General features: G+C 39.4%; 2 protein-coding genes across 2 annotated transcripts in view; both read left to right on the top strand.

Moving 5' to 3' along the window:
* Nucleotides 1-7,758, top strand: part of myo3b (myosin IIIB) — a 70,536-nt gene extending 62,778 nt beyond the window's left edge. Inside the window, exon 36 of the mRNA XM_085384578.1 lies at nt 7,266-7,758. The gene's annotated coding sequence lies outside the window, so the exon portion shown is untranslated. The remainder of the gene's footprint in view (nt 1-7,265) is intronic.
* A 1,668-nt stretch (nt 7,759-9,426) lies between these two features.
* On the top strand, nt 9,427-12,797 carry sp5a (Sp5 transcription factor a). The gene is made up of 2 exons (XM_085384577.1): nt 9,427-10,860; nt 11,158-12,797. The coding sequence occupies exons 1-2, from the start codon at nt 10,810-10,812 to the stop codon at nt 12,220-12,222; spliced, it is 1,116 nt and encodes a 371-aa protein (XP_085240703.1). The 5' UTR covers nt 9,427-10,809; the 3' UTR covers nt 12,223-12,797.
* The last annotated feature ends 4,409 nt before the right edge of the window (nt 12,798-17,206 follow it).

Genomic DNA, 17,206 nt, shown 5'->3' with positions numbered 1-17,206 from the left:
CCGTGCCCTCGTCTGCTAATGCAAAGCGATCAGAAGGTGTTTACAGGAGCAATTCGCTCGTCATCAGTGACAGTGTTAGGATAGTTTCTTCCTTCGACTCAGAGTTTGGAACACATAGTTCTACTAGATTCTACTAGACTAGACGTACTAGATTTCTACCTCGTGTGCACAATTTTTCCAGTCTTGTTTTTTCTTTTATTACGATAACTTTAACTCTAGTAAGTTACACATCCGAGCTTCTGTTATGTGTGTTCTACTGCATGGTAAAGAATTTTATTTCTAGAGGCTGAAATCCTGCATGTAATCTTCAAATTGCAATAAAAATGGTGCAGAAATTCATAAAAACCCACATAAGAGAAGGATAAAGAGGAAGTAACATTGTCCCAAATATCCAAGCTCCACGGGGCTGCATATAGTGAATATTCCTATTGTCCATGTAGCTGTTAATTGGTTTATTGATTGATTCTTTAGTCTAACTAGTTTAGTTTAAAAAAAGATAAAAGGAAGCACGTCTTATATATCCTCTTATATTCATGACTAGATAAATTATAAGCTCATTAAATGGCCATTGATAATTTTCAGTTGTTTTTCTAAGGGTTGAATTGAGCCATCGTTTCTCTGTTACAATGAAGTGCCCCTCATTTTGCAGGCAGTGCGCTGCTCAGCTCAGTGGGGTTAACTTGACATGGAAACATCTACCTATTCCCGAGCATTACGTCTATTGTCTAAGACGGATCCGGAGACAAATCCTCGTGAAACCCAAAACTCTTTCGACGAGTTCTCCCACAGCGAGTTGCCTGTAGTTAAAGGGGCTTTGTGCTGTCTGAGAGCTGGAATCACCACACATAGCTTCACAGAGGCAGAGCTAGAACTCACTTTGAATTTCACCCTAAATACAGGAATTTTCTTTTAAGATGTGAAGTGTCGGAAATGCAGGGCTGGCGAGTTGATTTGTAGAGCTTTTTTTTTTTTTTTCTTTTCAATTTGCATATCATTTACTGCATCTCCCTTTGTTGACACCCGAGGGCCTGAGAGGAGATTTTGATCTTAATAGGAAGAGTAGGGTGGTATGACTGAGGATCTCATCCTCCTTATACTCAGCGGGGAAAACATTAGAGCTCTGCCTTGATAGCAAACCCAGCTCCACTTAGGTTCAGATTCACAGGAATCCTGGTGGGTTTAACGAGGTCCAGGGTGTTCATCAAATCCTACAGCTCAATGCTGTGAGGGTCAGACTCGGGTTGAGACACTGAGGCTTTACTACTTTACTACTACAAGCTGTAGTAGTAATCTTTGATTTTCCTTCTTTAACCTCTCAAGTCTCCTTTTAATTTTCTGCATGGTTGACGCTTTTGTCTCTATTTTTTTGTCACTTGACACCACTGTGGTTTAAATCTGCCATTTTCCAACCATAACTGTGCTGTTTGTTGTTTTAAACAGCCACAGCGTCTTTAGTGGTGATGTGGTTAATCCACATAGGTTTAAAAGTTGCACATACTGTCTCCTGTGAGGAAGACATAAATAGAGGTAGCTAAAAGGTGTTTACATCTTTCAGTAGACTTACTGCAAGGTACGCATATTTAATGTTATTAAGCCTTTGGTTGAGCTGGTCTTGAGCTGATTGAGCTTTTTATAGCATAACATCAATTGATGAGGGCTTTTTTCTCTATGCTTTATAGCCTTGTGACAAAGTTTGGGAGTTCTGGACAAAAATATCTGAAAATATTTGTGATATTTATAAATTCTGTTCTGATCCAGATTTTTTTTTAGGTAATATTTTAAGAATTAGAGCTATAAAATAAAGAGAAAAGACAAACTAGCATCACAAGAGGCAGACTGATTAGATATTCTGATGATAGACTGAATTGTGCCCACAGTACAAGGGTCATATAAATTGAGTTATGTATCCCAGATCTCCCAGGAGTACTAGACTACAAAATGTGCCCATTATAAATGAAGACATGTGTTGACAGCCACATATTTGGTGAATTTAAGTGGTGAGAGTATAAATATAATGTATAAATAAGTAAAGTATAAATAGCTGAAATACTCTAAAACTGAACACGGCACAGTTTACAATAAAATACGAAAGGAACATTTTTGGTTTTTCTAAATTAAGATTTTATAATTAAGCTAAAAAAAACAAACTATTTTTCAGTTTATTGTCATATTTAAGTCCATAAAAATTCAAAGCGTAAAAACCCCGGACCACTGGCAGTGTTATAATGTAGTGTCACAGTTACTTGAGAAGCATTTCACCTCCAGTCGTAGCCACAGATCCTGCAATAATTAAAATCCTCGTTGTGCATTACTCCCTTGCTGGGATAGTTGGTTCCTCTGAAGAGCAGTCTGAAATAGGTCACCCCAGCACCCTGTAGTGCATCTTAAAAGTACACTGAATCAATTAAGTGTGATCATGCTCCCTTGATTATTTTGGCCCTGTTTTACCACAGAGAGGAATTTCAAATAGGCTCGCTAGTTTGAATAACAAGGTTGGACTGTAGTGACAAATGGTGCCAGAGTGGGTGTTTCTTCCCCTGTTTTCCTCTGCCAAATTAACTCCCTGGCTGATTGCCTGCTTTAGCATATGAGAGGAGGTGAGCAGAGGTGTGCGCGTAATTGCCTCGGATAGCTGATTATGTGTTGCAAAAAGGCAAATGTTATGAAATGCTGTTGTCATTCCGATGAGGGATGTTCTGACCTGACGAACCAAACCCCTTGTGTTTGTTTAGCCTCCGGGTCATTTTGGGGGACAGCGGGTAGGTTAGGCCAGCGTTGGAGGCCTGACACCTGTGTTTTCTTTAATACGTTTTTGTAAAAAAAAAAAAAAAGCCCAAAAAAGCCGCTCCTTCTTGTTTTCCCTCATTAAATCTGACAACATCTGGTGTGCGGGAGAGGACTCCTTTAATGTGGCTAACGTTACTGCTGCTGTTATTCTTGCCATTTTAGCTATTTGCTTCATGTGCTGCACATTCATTAAAGCTACATCCAAGGCAGCTCCAAACACTGTTATCCAAAGTTTTTAAACCACCTTTATGAAAATCGCCTGCGCTGCAGCCTTAACAAATGATGAAAAGCTTTTATTTTCCAAAGAAGCATACTTACCTTTTCACCTAATAGTGATGTCTCACTTCAAAGAGGGAACACGATTAGGCCAACATTGTCCTGTTTCTCTATCCTTTGAGTTCAAAGGGAGAGTTTCGATGCAGCATTTCATGTGCAGCCTTTTCAAATACTGTTTTAATGCAGTTTACGTGCTTTTCATATCCAGATCTGTCACATTTCCACCACACTAAATGTATCTTGCTATATTATGGTTGCATACCATATGTTGGGGTTTTTTGTGAGTAAAGAATTAATGCCTTGCTTCATAATGCAGACTACTAAAATAGCTACAAACTCAGCATTGCAGTGCTGTTTGCTGGCTAGCGTTGGAAAGAGTGACATGCAAGAGTGTCAGCCAGATGTCAGATGTATGTGAAAGGGCAAAAAAAGAGAAACATGCCCTAAGAATGCAGTAATAAAGAAACTTGTTGAGCAGGTTAAAAGCACAGGGAGGAAGAGGAAGAGGAGGAAGAAGGAGATAAAAGAGTCCGTTGAGCACATACATCAAAGGTCTCTTAATGACAAGGGATGCCATTAGGGTTACAGTCGCTTTTGTTTCAGCTTCCTCTCACCTGCAGTTTGTCGAGGGCGCTCCATGCGCTGTTTTTGTTGTTGGCATTTGCATGAATGTAAAATGCATGCATGAGAGGAGGAAAGAGTTTGCTAATCTTACAAGTGACTAAATGTTTTGGTCCAAATTACAGCTACCTTTTCATTTGCAAAGGAGACATCTTACCCTTGATGTGAGAGGGACAAAGCTGGAGAAAGCCAGCATAGAACAATAGGAACAATATGGGAAAGCTGTTATCCTGTATGCCATGAAATTTATTGACTTAAAAGTTTTTTGGGTGCCTCCGGTGCTGGAATGGGATTTGACAAATCAGAGCGTGAAATTATGATTAGCCCCTCTCAGTTTGTCGAGGGAGCGGGGCACTAGCAGACTTGGCATGGCCAAAGGTGTAACCTGTTTTGTTTTGCCCCAGCATTGCTTTCCCAGATGGTGGGACCAGCTGCCGTTGAATAAACGCTGGACTGGTAACAGTGTGAGAATTACCACGGCCTTGTTTCGGTTTGGGATGCATAGCTGAAAGGTTGTCATTTTTGCCACTGCCAGGAGGAACCGGAGCGGTCACCTGGTGTTCAACCAAACAACCTTGATTGAGGTCACACTAAAGTAGTATACAGTGTAATTGTTTTAATACTTTCCTTATATGGGCCATGAAATACTTTTTTTTACCAGAAGACTCTTAAAATAAAGGTGGACATTTGCAAATTGCTTATAAATTGTGTTTTTTAGTTTATTTGCTCAGTTTTCTAAAGTAGAGAAGTGGCTTAACACAGTTCTTGAATAGAAACAGGGTTTTTTTAGGCAAACAAGCTGTAACTATATAGCACATTTCAAACAACTTAAATTAACAACAAAATGGAAATAAAAAATATTTATGTAACACCAATACAAAATTATGAAAGATAGCCATAAAAGACAGGTAGTTAACACAGTATTTATCTTTTATTATTTCAGGTAGATACAATACTTGTGTGAAGAAGGAGGACATTTTTTCCATGCAGATTATTTATCTTTTATTTGTTTTTGCTCCTCCAATATCGGTTAAGTCATACTAACATTAATTTTATATAAATCTGAGCAAATTAAAGATCTTCTAATTAAAGACCCAGGCATTTTTTTGTGACTCCTAATACTATTGTACATGGGGGGAAAACAAAGTTCATTTTGAACAACTCTAAAATCTCAAGAATAGCTTAATAAATGCCTCTCTTCAGAAATGCCATTATATCTGCCAGTGTACCAGTTGATGGGGCGATCCACTTTCTCTGTATATTAACTTTCATGGCTAGCTCTGCATAGTAATCATGGCAACATTCAATGATGTATTATTGACTCTCTGAGGTCAGAGCTACTTTGCCTGTTGTCGGTTTGCCTGATCTGAATTTGTTTCTGCCACTGGAAAATAAATAAGTGGATAAAAATTTGGTTAGTACCTCAAAATTTTGCCTTGCTGACCAAGTATCTTGACATTTTGGCTTACTTCTGATTAACTTGAAATTTTGGGATACATAACTCAAAATTTACAATTTAAAATTTGACTGGCAAAAAAACCTGCAGAGATGCCATATTAATATAAAAATCTATAGAAATACACATATAAAAGGGGGGGGGGGGGGCACTTGCATTGAAACTCCTATAAGGCAAAAACGGCATTAAGCATTGCATAGCTATATAGTGACATATTCTGCCACAATATCTGACAGCTTGTTACGTCTCCTCGAGGGCAGAAGGGGATAACACAACAACTCTGGAAACCCGGTACAGGTGTTATAAAAAAGTTTAATGGCAGCGCGCTCACAAAATAAATAACCCAAATTCAAACAACAAATGCGGGGGAGAAAGGGACAGTTTGGTGTTTTTTTTGGCACAACCTAAAAGACAAAACCAAAACTTAGCTGAGCTATTATCCTAGAAAAACAAAAAAAGGGGGGAAAGACTCTAAACCTCAATTCAAAACAAGCTCAAAATTACATGGGTGGCACCAACCTACTTACCTAGTGTTTCTAACAAAAAGACTCTACGTGAGTAAATGTATGGGGTCCCCAAACTTACCTAGTCCACTTTACTCCCACCACAACCATCAAACAAAAGAAATACAGCAGAGGCGTTTTAGACATGTGCCAAACAATTCGAAGGAGGGAAGAGAGCCGCGCCCAGCCACAGGTCAGTCTCCTTATCAAGGTGTGCCCTCCTGGTTTGTCCAATCAGGGTCTCCCTCCTCTAATTAGTTGGAGATCCCCAAATTGACATCAGCCTGCAGTCTGCGTACCTAAGGGAATGGCAAACAAAAGGAGAGGGAAAGAAAACATGCAGCCTGCAGACACGTAACACAGCTTTATGTTAAAGCAAAGTTACAAAACTGAGTTGAACATACATAACTTTGTAAATATTTATATTCCAACTTCTAGTGCTGTTATTTTCTTGTGTTTTTGCTTTTTGAGGATGACAAGAATTTCTAGTGTAAGGTTCAAATTTCTCACAGTTATGTCGTTGCCACCTGCTGCTTAGTAGATCGTGGAAAAAGGTGATATATTTGTAGCAGCTCACAAACATTTCCAACAAAAGATGACGGTCATATAATAAACAAATGTTTAAAAAGCTAAGTGCAGTAAACTGAAGGGTTGATAGCACTTGATTATCACAGGAGTGTCCATTGGATCTGAGTTTGGTGATTGGAGGTGAGGTTGCTTTATTATAATGTTCCTGGGAGAGCGCTGCAGGCTGTAACTCACTCTGTTCAAGTCTGTACATCATCATCATCATAGAGGGGAGAGAGTTTTCCTCTTTAAGGCTGGACTGGATTAGCACATTCAGGGTGGGCTGAGAGAAGGTAAAACGACCTGTCCCGCCTTACTTGACCCCCAAGCCAACCCTGCACATTGCCAAGGCTTTGCTGTTTGCTCTTGAATATGCAGAGATCCCCGGCTTCATAGGCCTGGAAGAGGGAGAGAGAGGGGAAAAAAAAAAAGACTTGTATCGCGTTGCAGGGAAAATTAGTGAGACCAAAGTTGGAGTTTCTGTGTGTTGGGGGCTGTGAACAATGGCAGCTTTCTGTCAGACAGCAACTTCAAAGGTCTGCTGAGTGACTGTTCTGAGTTATACTTTGTTGTAGATCACTGAGGAAATTCACAGATGTTTTCTCATACGAGACACCATTATAGCGGCTCAAGTACCCAGTAGCCTCGAGCGCCTCTCCCTCTCTCCCCGTCTTTCTCTGTTTCTCCCACACATTCACACTCCCTCTCACACATGCAGCACCCCATCACCCACCTCCACTCATCCCCAAGTCTCTGATATCTCTTGCATGAGACAGATGTGGAACCTGTTTTCTCTCCAACTGTCCAGAGAATATGGAAAGTTAAAAAGGGCTCGTGTTGTGGCGTCGCCCCGCGACTCTGTCAGATCCTCTCTTCTCGCTGTCAGTTCACTCAAAAATGTCAAGACCGTACACAGCTACACTTTTTCACATCCAAAGTTAGAGGTCAATAGAATAAGGTGGAATTCTCCCTGCTAAAATAGGATGTTAGTGCAAACCTGGGTAAAGATAATGAAAAGCATTTTAACATCTTTATTTTTCTCTCTTATCCTGCAGATTGCCTTCATTTGTCTTATGGATCAAAACAACCTGCTTCCCAACATCGCACTTGACATCTGTTGTAAATTTATATTTATTTCATGTAAATTGTTGTTTTATAAGAGTCAAATAAATGTGTCTAAATGTTTTTTAATTCATATTTATTACTGATGTATAACGGTATTTTGATATTGTAGGCAAAACAATTTACCCGCCACAAATCTGTTGTTTTATACATTTTTTTTCCTCATTTTAGATTGATGAATTATTTCCCTCTCCCCTTTTAGATCAGACACAATAGTTTGGTTACAGCTAATTGTTTCAGCGCGTGCTGGCACTTGCACATACTGTTAAAAACTTATGGCAATAAAAACTTAATGAGTCGTTCTTTCTTCGCCTTAATTGCCCTTTACAGAAATGATTGTCACCTGTTGAACGTCTATGATCCACCCCACTGTTTTCTTTGATTTGCACTGTCAAGAAAGTGTAAAATATATATATATATAACTACTATGAGTGGGGTTTTTTTTGTTCTTCTATATACAGATTCCTGAATGCAGGTTCCTGCATATCTGCACCCTGAACATTATTTCTGATGCTCAGCTCTCCACTTTATACTAGAAAAGGCTGTATGAAGTACATAGTTGGTGCTGACTGAGTCCATGTTCAAACCTTTCCAGGCAACAAACTGTTGCAGGGGGGGGGGGTCCCTCCAAGTTAATTTTACCCATCAAATGCTGCGGGCAGAAATTTCCTTTAGCCAAACTGTCGCTGAGGCGGCCCTGTAAAACTTGAGGCATGGCCATAAGATGGTGACGGTTTGGAGCAAGTAAATTACCTCAGGGACCAGACAATGTGTTAAGCACACTGTTATGAATTTCTTACAAACTATATCAAAGTCCTGCTTAGCCAAATCCTTCCCTCAGGTGGCGTCCTATTGAGATGCATTAAAATGTAAGAGCCCACATTTAGGGGTGAAACGAACATCTCAAAGGAAGATATCAATAATTTCTGACTGCTGATGGTTCGCAGAATTCATGCAGCTGTCACATATGGCTGAAATATGCCTTGCATGGCATATGACAGCTCGCATGTAAAGCTGATTTAAGTGGAAATCCACCTTAAATCAGAATTAACATTTGATGTTTTTAAAGCCTATGAACCAGGCTGCTGTAGTAGAAAAATGTTGTTTTAGGGTGGATTCCTCCTTTACTGTTGGCATAAGAGAGCAGATTGCAACTTTTGACATTTATCTGACATTTAAACCTGGAAGTAAAAACTAACTGACAGCACTTTGCTGCACAAATACATCTTTACAGAACAGACTATGGATATTTTTTTAACCAGTGACATCTGAAGTCTTACAAATAGCTGGTTAAGCAAATTTTACAGCATCCTGTAGTTTTATCGTGTACCTTTCATGTAGTTTGAGCTCCTTTGTGCTAAGATCCTTCAAACAGTTTCGCACCAGTGAAGCTCACAAAAATTTGCAGTGAGGTATCATTTATGAAGCCTTTATAAGTTTTAACAGCTTTATAAAAATTTTAAACCTGCATTTATTCTTCTCCTTCTTTTGCTTGCTCCTTTTAGGTGTACACATAAACCCGTTATTAATGTGTTATAAATCTTTTTATAACAGGTTTTTCTTCTGCCTACACTTCCTTGGCTACACTTGTTTAAAAAAAATAATATTTATAGTATTGGTGACTAAATTATTAGCAAATATAAACCAAAAGCACAAATGAGAGGATACTTTTCACAACCTGGCAACCCCAAACTACATCTTATCAATGTCTCCTAATTCGGTTATTCAATAAATCTGTTTTGAGCTTTAATAAAGCTATGCAGTGTCTTAATTGGTCATCATCTCATGATAAGTTGAAAACAAAGTGTGATTTTAGAGGATCAACGGTTGGGGCGATTTTAAAGTGACACATTAAAAGTAAATAGCACCATTTTTTAGTACTGCTTGTTCAGATTTATAATTTCATGAAATCTGCGAGGTGATTTTCAAGCTTGTTGTCTTAAAACCTTCCTGATTGCCACATTTTTTGCATATTTTGAAGCAGCATCGAGCTCTGTGGCTGCCACAGCTTGATGTAAACAAGGTTAACAGTGTGACTACACCACTCACTCCTGTAGCCACTCTTGTAGTTTAGCATGGCTCCAGTGAAGCCCAGCAGGACTCCCCCTTTCCCTCATGACTGTGTGTAAAGCCGTGGGAGAGAACTGGGAACATTAATCCCTTCAAAGGAACAGATCTAATTCAAAATCTGCCGCTCCAAACTAGTTGAGAGGACAGTGATTGTTTCTGCAGGGAAGCCAGATAAAGATCAGAGAGTTGAACTACAACTTCCATTTTTTTCCAGCTCGGCAAAACATTTAAAAAGAAGTTCCGGATGTTATCTTATGAAAACTGCATACTTTTGCCTTCATTAAATGCTCTGAAACAAAAAGGATGCAGTATTACAGGATGTGTTAGCTCAGGTTTCTTTTTTTTTTCTTTTCGAGAAGCTGCAGTGGATGGGATCATTAGTTTCTTTCTGGTTTTCGGGACCTGTTCAGTCATAAAGACATAAGAAGAAAACATAATTGAGATGTCCACATTTTAAGTGCTACCTTTGTCACCTCACTTATCTAACAAGTTAAAAACGTTCATTTAAATTACCTGCTGGGAGTTTTTTTTTTTTTTTTTCCTTCAGGCTTTTAGTTTGGGTTGGGAAAGAATGAACTGGATTGAGGTTCTGATAAAACAACTGATTGAAATGAGTGAAGGGGAAATAAGTATTTAAATAATTCAGAGAGGGCATAATTAAGTGTTTCAGTTCAAAGGCACAACAAAGATTTTTTTTTTTTTTTTTTTTTTTTTTGTAATTTAAGCTTGAAATGTAAAAGAGACGCAGATTCTTCAGAGATGAGAACTTTGTGTTGAGTCACTTGATTTGGTCTCTTTCCTCCATCAAACAGTGAGGCAACGCTCTTGGAGATCTCCAGAGATAACAATGTCACATTGTCACATAGGGTTCTGCTACAAATCCTTAATTACAAAAAAGAGGATCAGATGACTACAGCATCCAATACTGGGGTCTCCAGGCGGCATGGGGGTCTTTGATCAAGAAAATCCAATTATTTGTGTATATACATTTCCCACATAGTGATTACTTCATTAATTGTCCCGCCTTTATCTCCTCCCTTCCCAGCCCCCCTAATAATCAGCTCCTTTATCCAGACCAACAAACACACCATAGGAGCTTTGTGGATTCAAAGGATTTGCTTTCCCCTCTCAAAGAGCCGCTATTCTTTGATGATTGGGCAGCGGCAAACTTCAAAGTAATAAATCTTATTTCTGACTGGCTGGCGGCCCACCAAAGTCCTTATCAAATTCTAAGAAGTGATCCCTCACTCTTCAGATAGACCAAGGATATATCGGAGAGAGGAAGCACTGGAGAGTGACGCCCTGCTCGACAAGATATATTTTTTGTGTACCGCGAATGAGCATATTTGTCTAAATTAGTGCTTTTATTTTTTATTCGTCTTTATCGAGCGGAGGAGGACGTTTACCATGGCAGCAGTGGCTGTACTGCGGAATGAAACACTTCAGGCTTTTCTTCAGGTTTGTGCGCAAGTTTCTCTTCACTTTTCACCACTTTTAAGAACTTGTGAAGTTGCTAAATCCAGTTTATGCTCAAAATACGTGTCTTCTCATTTCCGACGCTAATTGTTTGGGGGCTTAATGAGTCCTGCTGCAACATGCCACCAACTTTTGTGTCGCATCATCACGATTGACTTCATCATTTAGATTCAGATTTCAGACCGACCATTTCGTCATAATTAAAAGTGGCATAAATGTGTCATAAATGTGTTAAACTGAGATCATAACGTTAAAAAAATGTGTGTCTCGGTTATCCAGGATCGCACTCCAAACTCTTCCCCAGAGAACTGTAAGCACTCTCCGCTGGCTCTCCTGGCTGCCACTTGCAACAGGATCGGGCATAACCACGGATCAAATCCCGCTGATTTCCTCCAGGTCCCCTACGATCCCACGCTGGGTTCTCCTTCGCGTTTATTTCACCCGTGGACTAACGAGGGAAACCCTCAGAGCAGCCTGGCCAACAACTCTACTTTCGGACTATCCTCCAAGCCCCAGCTCTCTGCGCACATCCAGAGCCCCTTCAGCTCCCACCACGAACTGCCCCTCACCCCTCCGGCGGACCCCTCGTACCCCTATGACTTCTCCCCCGTGAAGATGCTGCCTTGCTCCATGCAGTCCACCTGCCCTCCAACCTACGTCCCCGCCGTCAGCTACGCGGCTCCAGCGCCCATTCCGCCCGCGATGCCAAGTTTTGTCACGGGACCCTCCGGCCTTGTGCACCAGCAGCAGAGACAGTTGTCCCCAAACCCTGGAGAGGATATTCCGTGGTGGAGCCTCCAGCAGGGGAACCACGTAAGCCACTCTTCCTCACTCGGTCCTCACCGCTTCCAGCTGCAGAGAGGCTTGGTTCTGGGACACACGGACTTTGCGCAATACCAGACGCAAATCGCCGCTCTGCTGCACACAAAGTCCCCCCTCGCGACTGCGCGGCGGTGCAGGAGGTGCAGGTGTCCGAACTGCCAGTCCTCCACGTCCAGCGACGAGCCCGGGAAGAAGAAGCAGCACATTTGCCACATACCGGGTTGCGGGAAAGTTTATGGGAAAACTTCTCACCTCAAAGCGCACCTGAGGTGGCACTCGGGGGAGCGGCCGTTTGTGTGCAACTGGCTGTTCTGTGGCAAGAGTTTCACCAGGTCGGATGAGCTGCAGAGACACCTGAGGACTCACACAGGGGAGAAGCGCTTTGTTTGCCCGGACTGCTGCAAAAGGTTCATGAGGAGTGACCACTTGGCAAAACACGTCAAAACTCACCAGAACAAAAAGAGCAAATGCCACGACAAGACATTAGATCACGTGAAAAGAGAGGACACCAGGATGTTGTAACACACCTTATAGTCATCTTAAACAGTAGACTTTAAAATAGTGCAATACAGTCAGTGCTACACTAGTTACAAGTTCACAGTGAGCTGCATTTTTGTAGGGTACTTGATTAATTTTGTTGGTCGATTTCTTACATCCTGACAATAGTTTCTAACATTGCTGGTCTGTGTAGCACATTTGTGTGTGTGTGTGTGTATATATATATATATATATATAAAGTTTCATAAGTTAATTTGGGACCATGGAGGAGCTCATAAGTTTGAATTCACTGTCTATATCATATCAAGGAAGACAAGTTTTCAACTTGTGTTTTGATCAATGTCTTCGGTGGAAGATTTCACTCCCCTGTAAATGATATTTAATAGCTTTTGTTGAATGAAAGTGTCTGTTTTTGCTCCATATGGGGTGTTTATAAAAGCATGCTCTCCAGAAGATCTGCTATTGTTAATATGACCTAAATGCTGTGTGAGAATAAAAGTTATGACGTTTTCCTCATCTCAGAACAATTCATTTAATATCCCTCAGTTATATGAGTGATGATGAGGCATCCAGGCGGTATATATATTTTTTATTCATATCACCTGGAATAATGTGTGTGCTTTGTAAAATGTTGCAGACTTAATGTTGTCAAAGTTTCCTGCCAGTAAAATCCAGTCATTAATTTTAGACTATATATTTTAAATACTCGTTATTCTAAATGTAAATGTTTCCATCTTTTGATTACGGTAAAAAAAGAAAAAGTAGCAGGACAGTGATTTTTTTATGACTATTATTAGTATTATCATTACTTTTGAGGCTGTTCTGAAAATTTGCTGCTGTTTTTTAAAACAAAAGCCCAGAAAATTTTAGGCGAAGAGGCGACAGAATTTGATTTGGTGGGGAGTGAATTTTGAAAATCGCCACAGAAATAATGGAAAAATGTGCAGCCACCTTGTCAAGATGTACCTGTGAGTGCTGAAATTAGGCCACCAACTGGGTAAAAAGATGGATAAATAAATATTAAACATCCGTCTTCGTAAAAGGAATGAAAAGGACCGCTTCAAATATTTAATTAAGCTCCAAATTTCTGTATCAGAAGTGTTTTCCAGACCTGTAACACTGTCATGTTTGGGCTATTGCACATAAGCTCATATTATCATGGTTTCTTATTCTCAGACATTCAATTGCAGGAACGCTCTTCAGTATTTATGCACTCTGATAGGTGGTGGATTTGTTTTGTGCCACTGTGTTGGACATTTCCTGTATTGCAGTGTCATTGTAATTGGAAATGTGACCAATCAACAGAAAAACTCTTACTCTGAACATGTGATAGAATAGGTGACCCCGGGATATGCAGCAGCTGGATTTTTATGGCACTTGTGGCATACTAGATGTCACATTTACCACTGTGGTAATGCCTTGCTCAAAAGCATTTCTCTGTTTTACGACTGCATGCTCATGTGCTGCTTTCTCATCAGTTATTTCAAGTGTTTCACTTTGACTTCCTCCGCCCACGTCATCTCTTGGTTGTTGGGGAGTAAAAGTGTCGACCTTCGGAGAAAAAAAAAATCCTGGGTTTCGAACCTTGAGGCTCTTCCTTTTCATACAACTTATCAACACAACAAAAAGTATTGAACTTTTTACAGATCAGATAGTGATACAGATCCAGTCATCTGATTTACTCATTCAGTAAGTAAAGCAGAGCAGCATCACTGCCTGCCAGCAGTCACTCTGTTTGCCTCTATGTGGGATCTCTGAGAATGTCAGCATGAAAAGGAGGGCTGCCATTCAGAGGAGTTTTCAGAAAGAGTTTTCTGCCTCAACAGCGCCCTCTTTTGTAAGTTGCTGTTATCCATAAAAGCAGGCAAATATTATTCTTAGAATTGTAACAATAACATTTGCTCTCACAGATCTTTTTCCCTGTTTTTCTAACGCTCAGAGTGTAGTCACGGACAATTTAGAAAACACGACCTACTGAGCCAATGTTTCAGTCACTTTGTCGAACTTTATCCACCAGTGCACATGCAGCTTTAGCTCTTGTTTAGTTTACTTAATTATTCTGTTGCAAACTATTTTATGTGTTGATTTAAATTCAAGTATTGTTCCTTCACCAGAATTGAAAATTCAGGATGCAAACATGCCGTCATTCTTTAAACTTTAAATTCTTTAAAAGGACAAACCACAAACGGGCTGAATCCAGGTGGAATAAACTTGAAAAAGTTTATTAAGTGGCAGGAATTCATCCCATTAGTTTTAATGAATAATCACATGAAAAATGCTAAATATAGTATGGTCATCACTACTTGAAATGTTCAGGTATATTCAGTACGCCACCAATAATTGTAAACTGGGCCTTAAATACCCAACAGATGATCACAACTGTTGCAGTTCTATGTTGAATTAAATGTTTTAAAAGTGGTATTTAGACCGGTTTTTGTCACTCCCTTATGACGTGTTGTTCGTGTGAGGCTGTGAGTTTCATTAGCCTGCTTCTAGTTTTCCAAAGAATCTGCAGGATATGAACGTATCACATTCGGCCAAAGAAGAAGAATAAAGTAGAAAAAATATCAAAAGCTACCATATAAAGTGTGATTTGACCACTTGAACTGTAAAAGTCTTTATCCAAATTTCATGATCCTATTATAAAACGAAGCCTATGGATGGATGTGTTGATTGCACCCAACCCGGCTCCTCACAATGGCTGCGATTTGGCTGCTATTCTTCGACTCTGCTGGAGGCCATAACGCTTAACCGTTTGTAGTGAGGATATCATATGTTGTGGCTTAAGTTTATCTTCTGAAAGTTGAATGAAAGATTTATGAAGTTTTTAAATTCCATATCACAAATACCTCCTTAAATATGACTGACAGAAAAGCTTCATTAGCTTTGCTGGGATAGGTATAATCACAGGTTAAATGTTCATTCCCATCATTATACTCAGTGTGATTCCCCTTCTTTAACCCACTTTAAGACTGTCTATAAGTGGTTTATAAATATATAAATTAATCATCCAGACAGAAGGATGTTTTTACCCAGTGATATATATTTTTTTATTCTTAAATGGACTGCTTACTTTAACAAATAGACTAAGACGGTAAGCTAAAGATGTGTGTAAAACCGGTACCTTTTAAAGTACTGGGTCCAAATAACAAGTAATAGTATAAAATTATAAACAGTATATAGTTACATGGTATAGTTAACCCAATCTCAAGCCAAGTAGGGTACAGTTTTAAACTACTGATTGTTGTTGCAACCATAATGAATGACTGACTATAAAGCAGCCGTTACCATATGAGAACATTAGTGAATTTGCCTTGAAAATATTTATAACTGTGTCTGTTTATTCATTAAGTATTTATTCATAAAAGTCCATTTTCACTCTCAGTGACTATTTCACAGGCAAGATCCACTAAAGCTCCAGATACGTTTTGTAAGTGAAACTTCTGCTGATTATGAGTGCACATGTGACCAGATTTATATTTGTGATTGAATCTTTTTTAGCTTTCTAAAAGTTCACTTACTTAACAGCTCTTGACAAATACATCTGTATCTGCATGTTGTGAGTGGTTACATCTTCGTATGCCGCTCCGCAAATGTGAATCTGCTGTAACTGCAGCGTTAATACAAAAGCTGGGTAAATGATCAAAGAACATTGCTAATACTTTAGTGTAACATTAGGATATTCAAAGCCATCATAGCAGTTCAGCCAGTGATCCTTCCTCACTCTGCAGACGTTCAGAATAAAATGACTGACGAGCAAAAACCTGATACCAGCAACTCTGCTGCAGTCAGTGGAGGACACACATGTACAGCCGATAATCTTACAGCCTTGGAGCTGATGCTACGTTTTAGTTCAGCAAGAAGAGAAAAGGTTTGTGTAGACATTTTATAGGTACTGAGTCTGTAAGCTGAAATCAAGACAGCTATATTTGTCAATAACGCTGGGTTTCCTAGGCAACCGGATTGGCTGAATTGTCCTTGCATCCAGTCTACAGCTACAGAGTGATGCATGATGAGGGAATCACTTCCTATGTGGATGACCCATTAAGCATAAATTATTTTATAGCTATGATTTAAAACAGTTTTCACAGTCAAATAAAAACATTGTCAACATTTTGAAGATTGATGGCTATTGTTTGTTTTTGTTTGTGTTTTTTTAAGAACAGAGAGTAGTGTGCTTTTAGACAGTGGCCTAAAAAAGCTGGAGCCACCGTGATGTCATCTCTCGGTTTTAGACTCCACAGTTTAAAGCTTTAGATCTAACTATCTGTCTGCTGCCATGTTGGCTTCTTTAAGACAGAAGTTAACTGTCATCTTTCGGGGTCTGTGACCACCCAAGTTTAGTATTTAAGTTTTGTTTATTTTGATATTTTCTGTTATTTATATTTTCATATTCAGGCCTTATTGTCTTTTTTTTTCTTTTGGCTTTTTCATGATATTTCCAGGTTGTGTTTTCTTAGTACTTTTAGTAACTATTTATTCCACGAAGTCATTTTTCCTCTCCTTCTGTGTTTGCATTTATGCGTCCTGTGTTTAATCACTTCCTGTTTTAATTTGTTAACTGCTAATTTAGTGTTTTCTTTAGTTTTGTTTCCCCTTGACTTCTTAGCTAGATTCTGTGCACCTGTGTTTTGTTTTACACAGCTGTGTCCCCTCTCCCCAATAACCTAGTGTGTATCTATTTAAGCCCTTAGTTTTCCTCAGCTCTTCATCACATTGTATCGCTCATACTGTTCTCCTGCTGTCTGGTTTCCCTTGTTTGGATTTATGGACATTTGGTTTCTGCTGCTTACCTGAATATAGATTAGTTTTTTCATTAAGTTTGGCCTCAAGTCTTTATTCTGAGTCAAAATTATTCACCAAATATGCCATTAACTTAGCTACATTATAATCAGTGGGTGGAGCACTAAGTTATCAGCTAACACTCGTTAGCTTGGGTAGCAAACAGTAATCACAAACTGTACTACTAAAGCACAAGTAAATGCTGGAATTTCTCTCACTAAAACAG

This window comes from Rhamphochromis longiceps, linkage group LG16, assembly GCF_057381845.1.
Source record: "Rhamphochromis longiceps isolate RC_006_pf linkage group LG16, R_longiceps_female_GT1.1, whole genome shotgun sequence".
In the NCBI taxonomy this organism is placed as follows: Eukaryota; Metazoa; Chordata; class Actinopteri; order Cichliformes; family Cichlidae; genus Rhamphochromis; species Rhamphochromis longiceps.
This window is presented reverse-complemented; position numbering and strand designations above follow the sequence as displayed.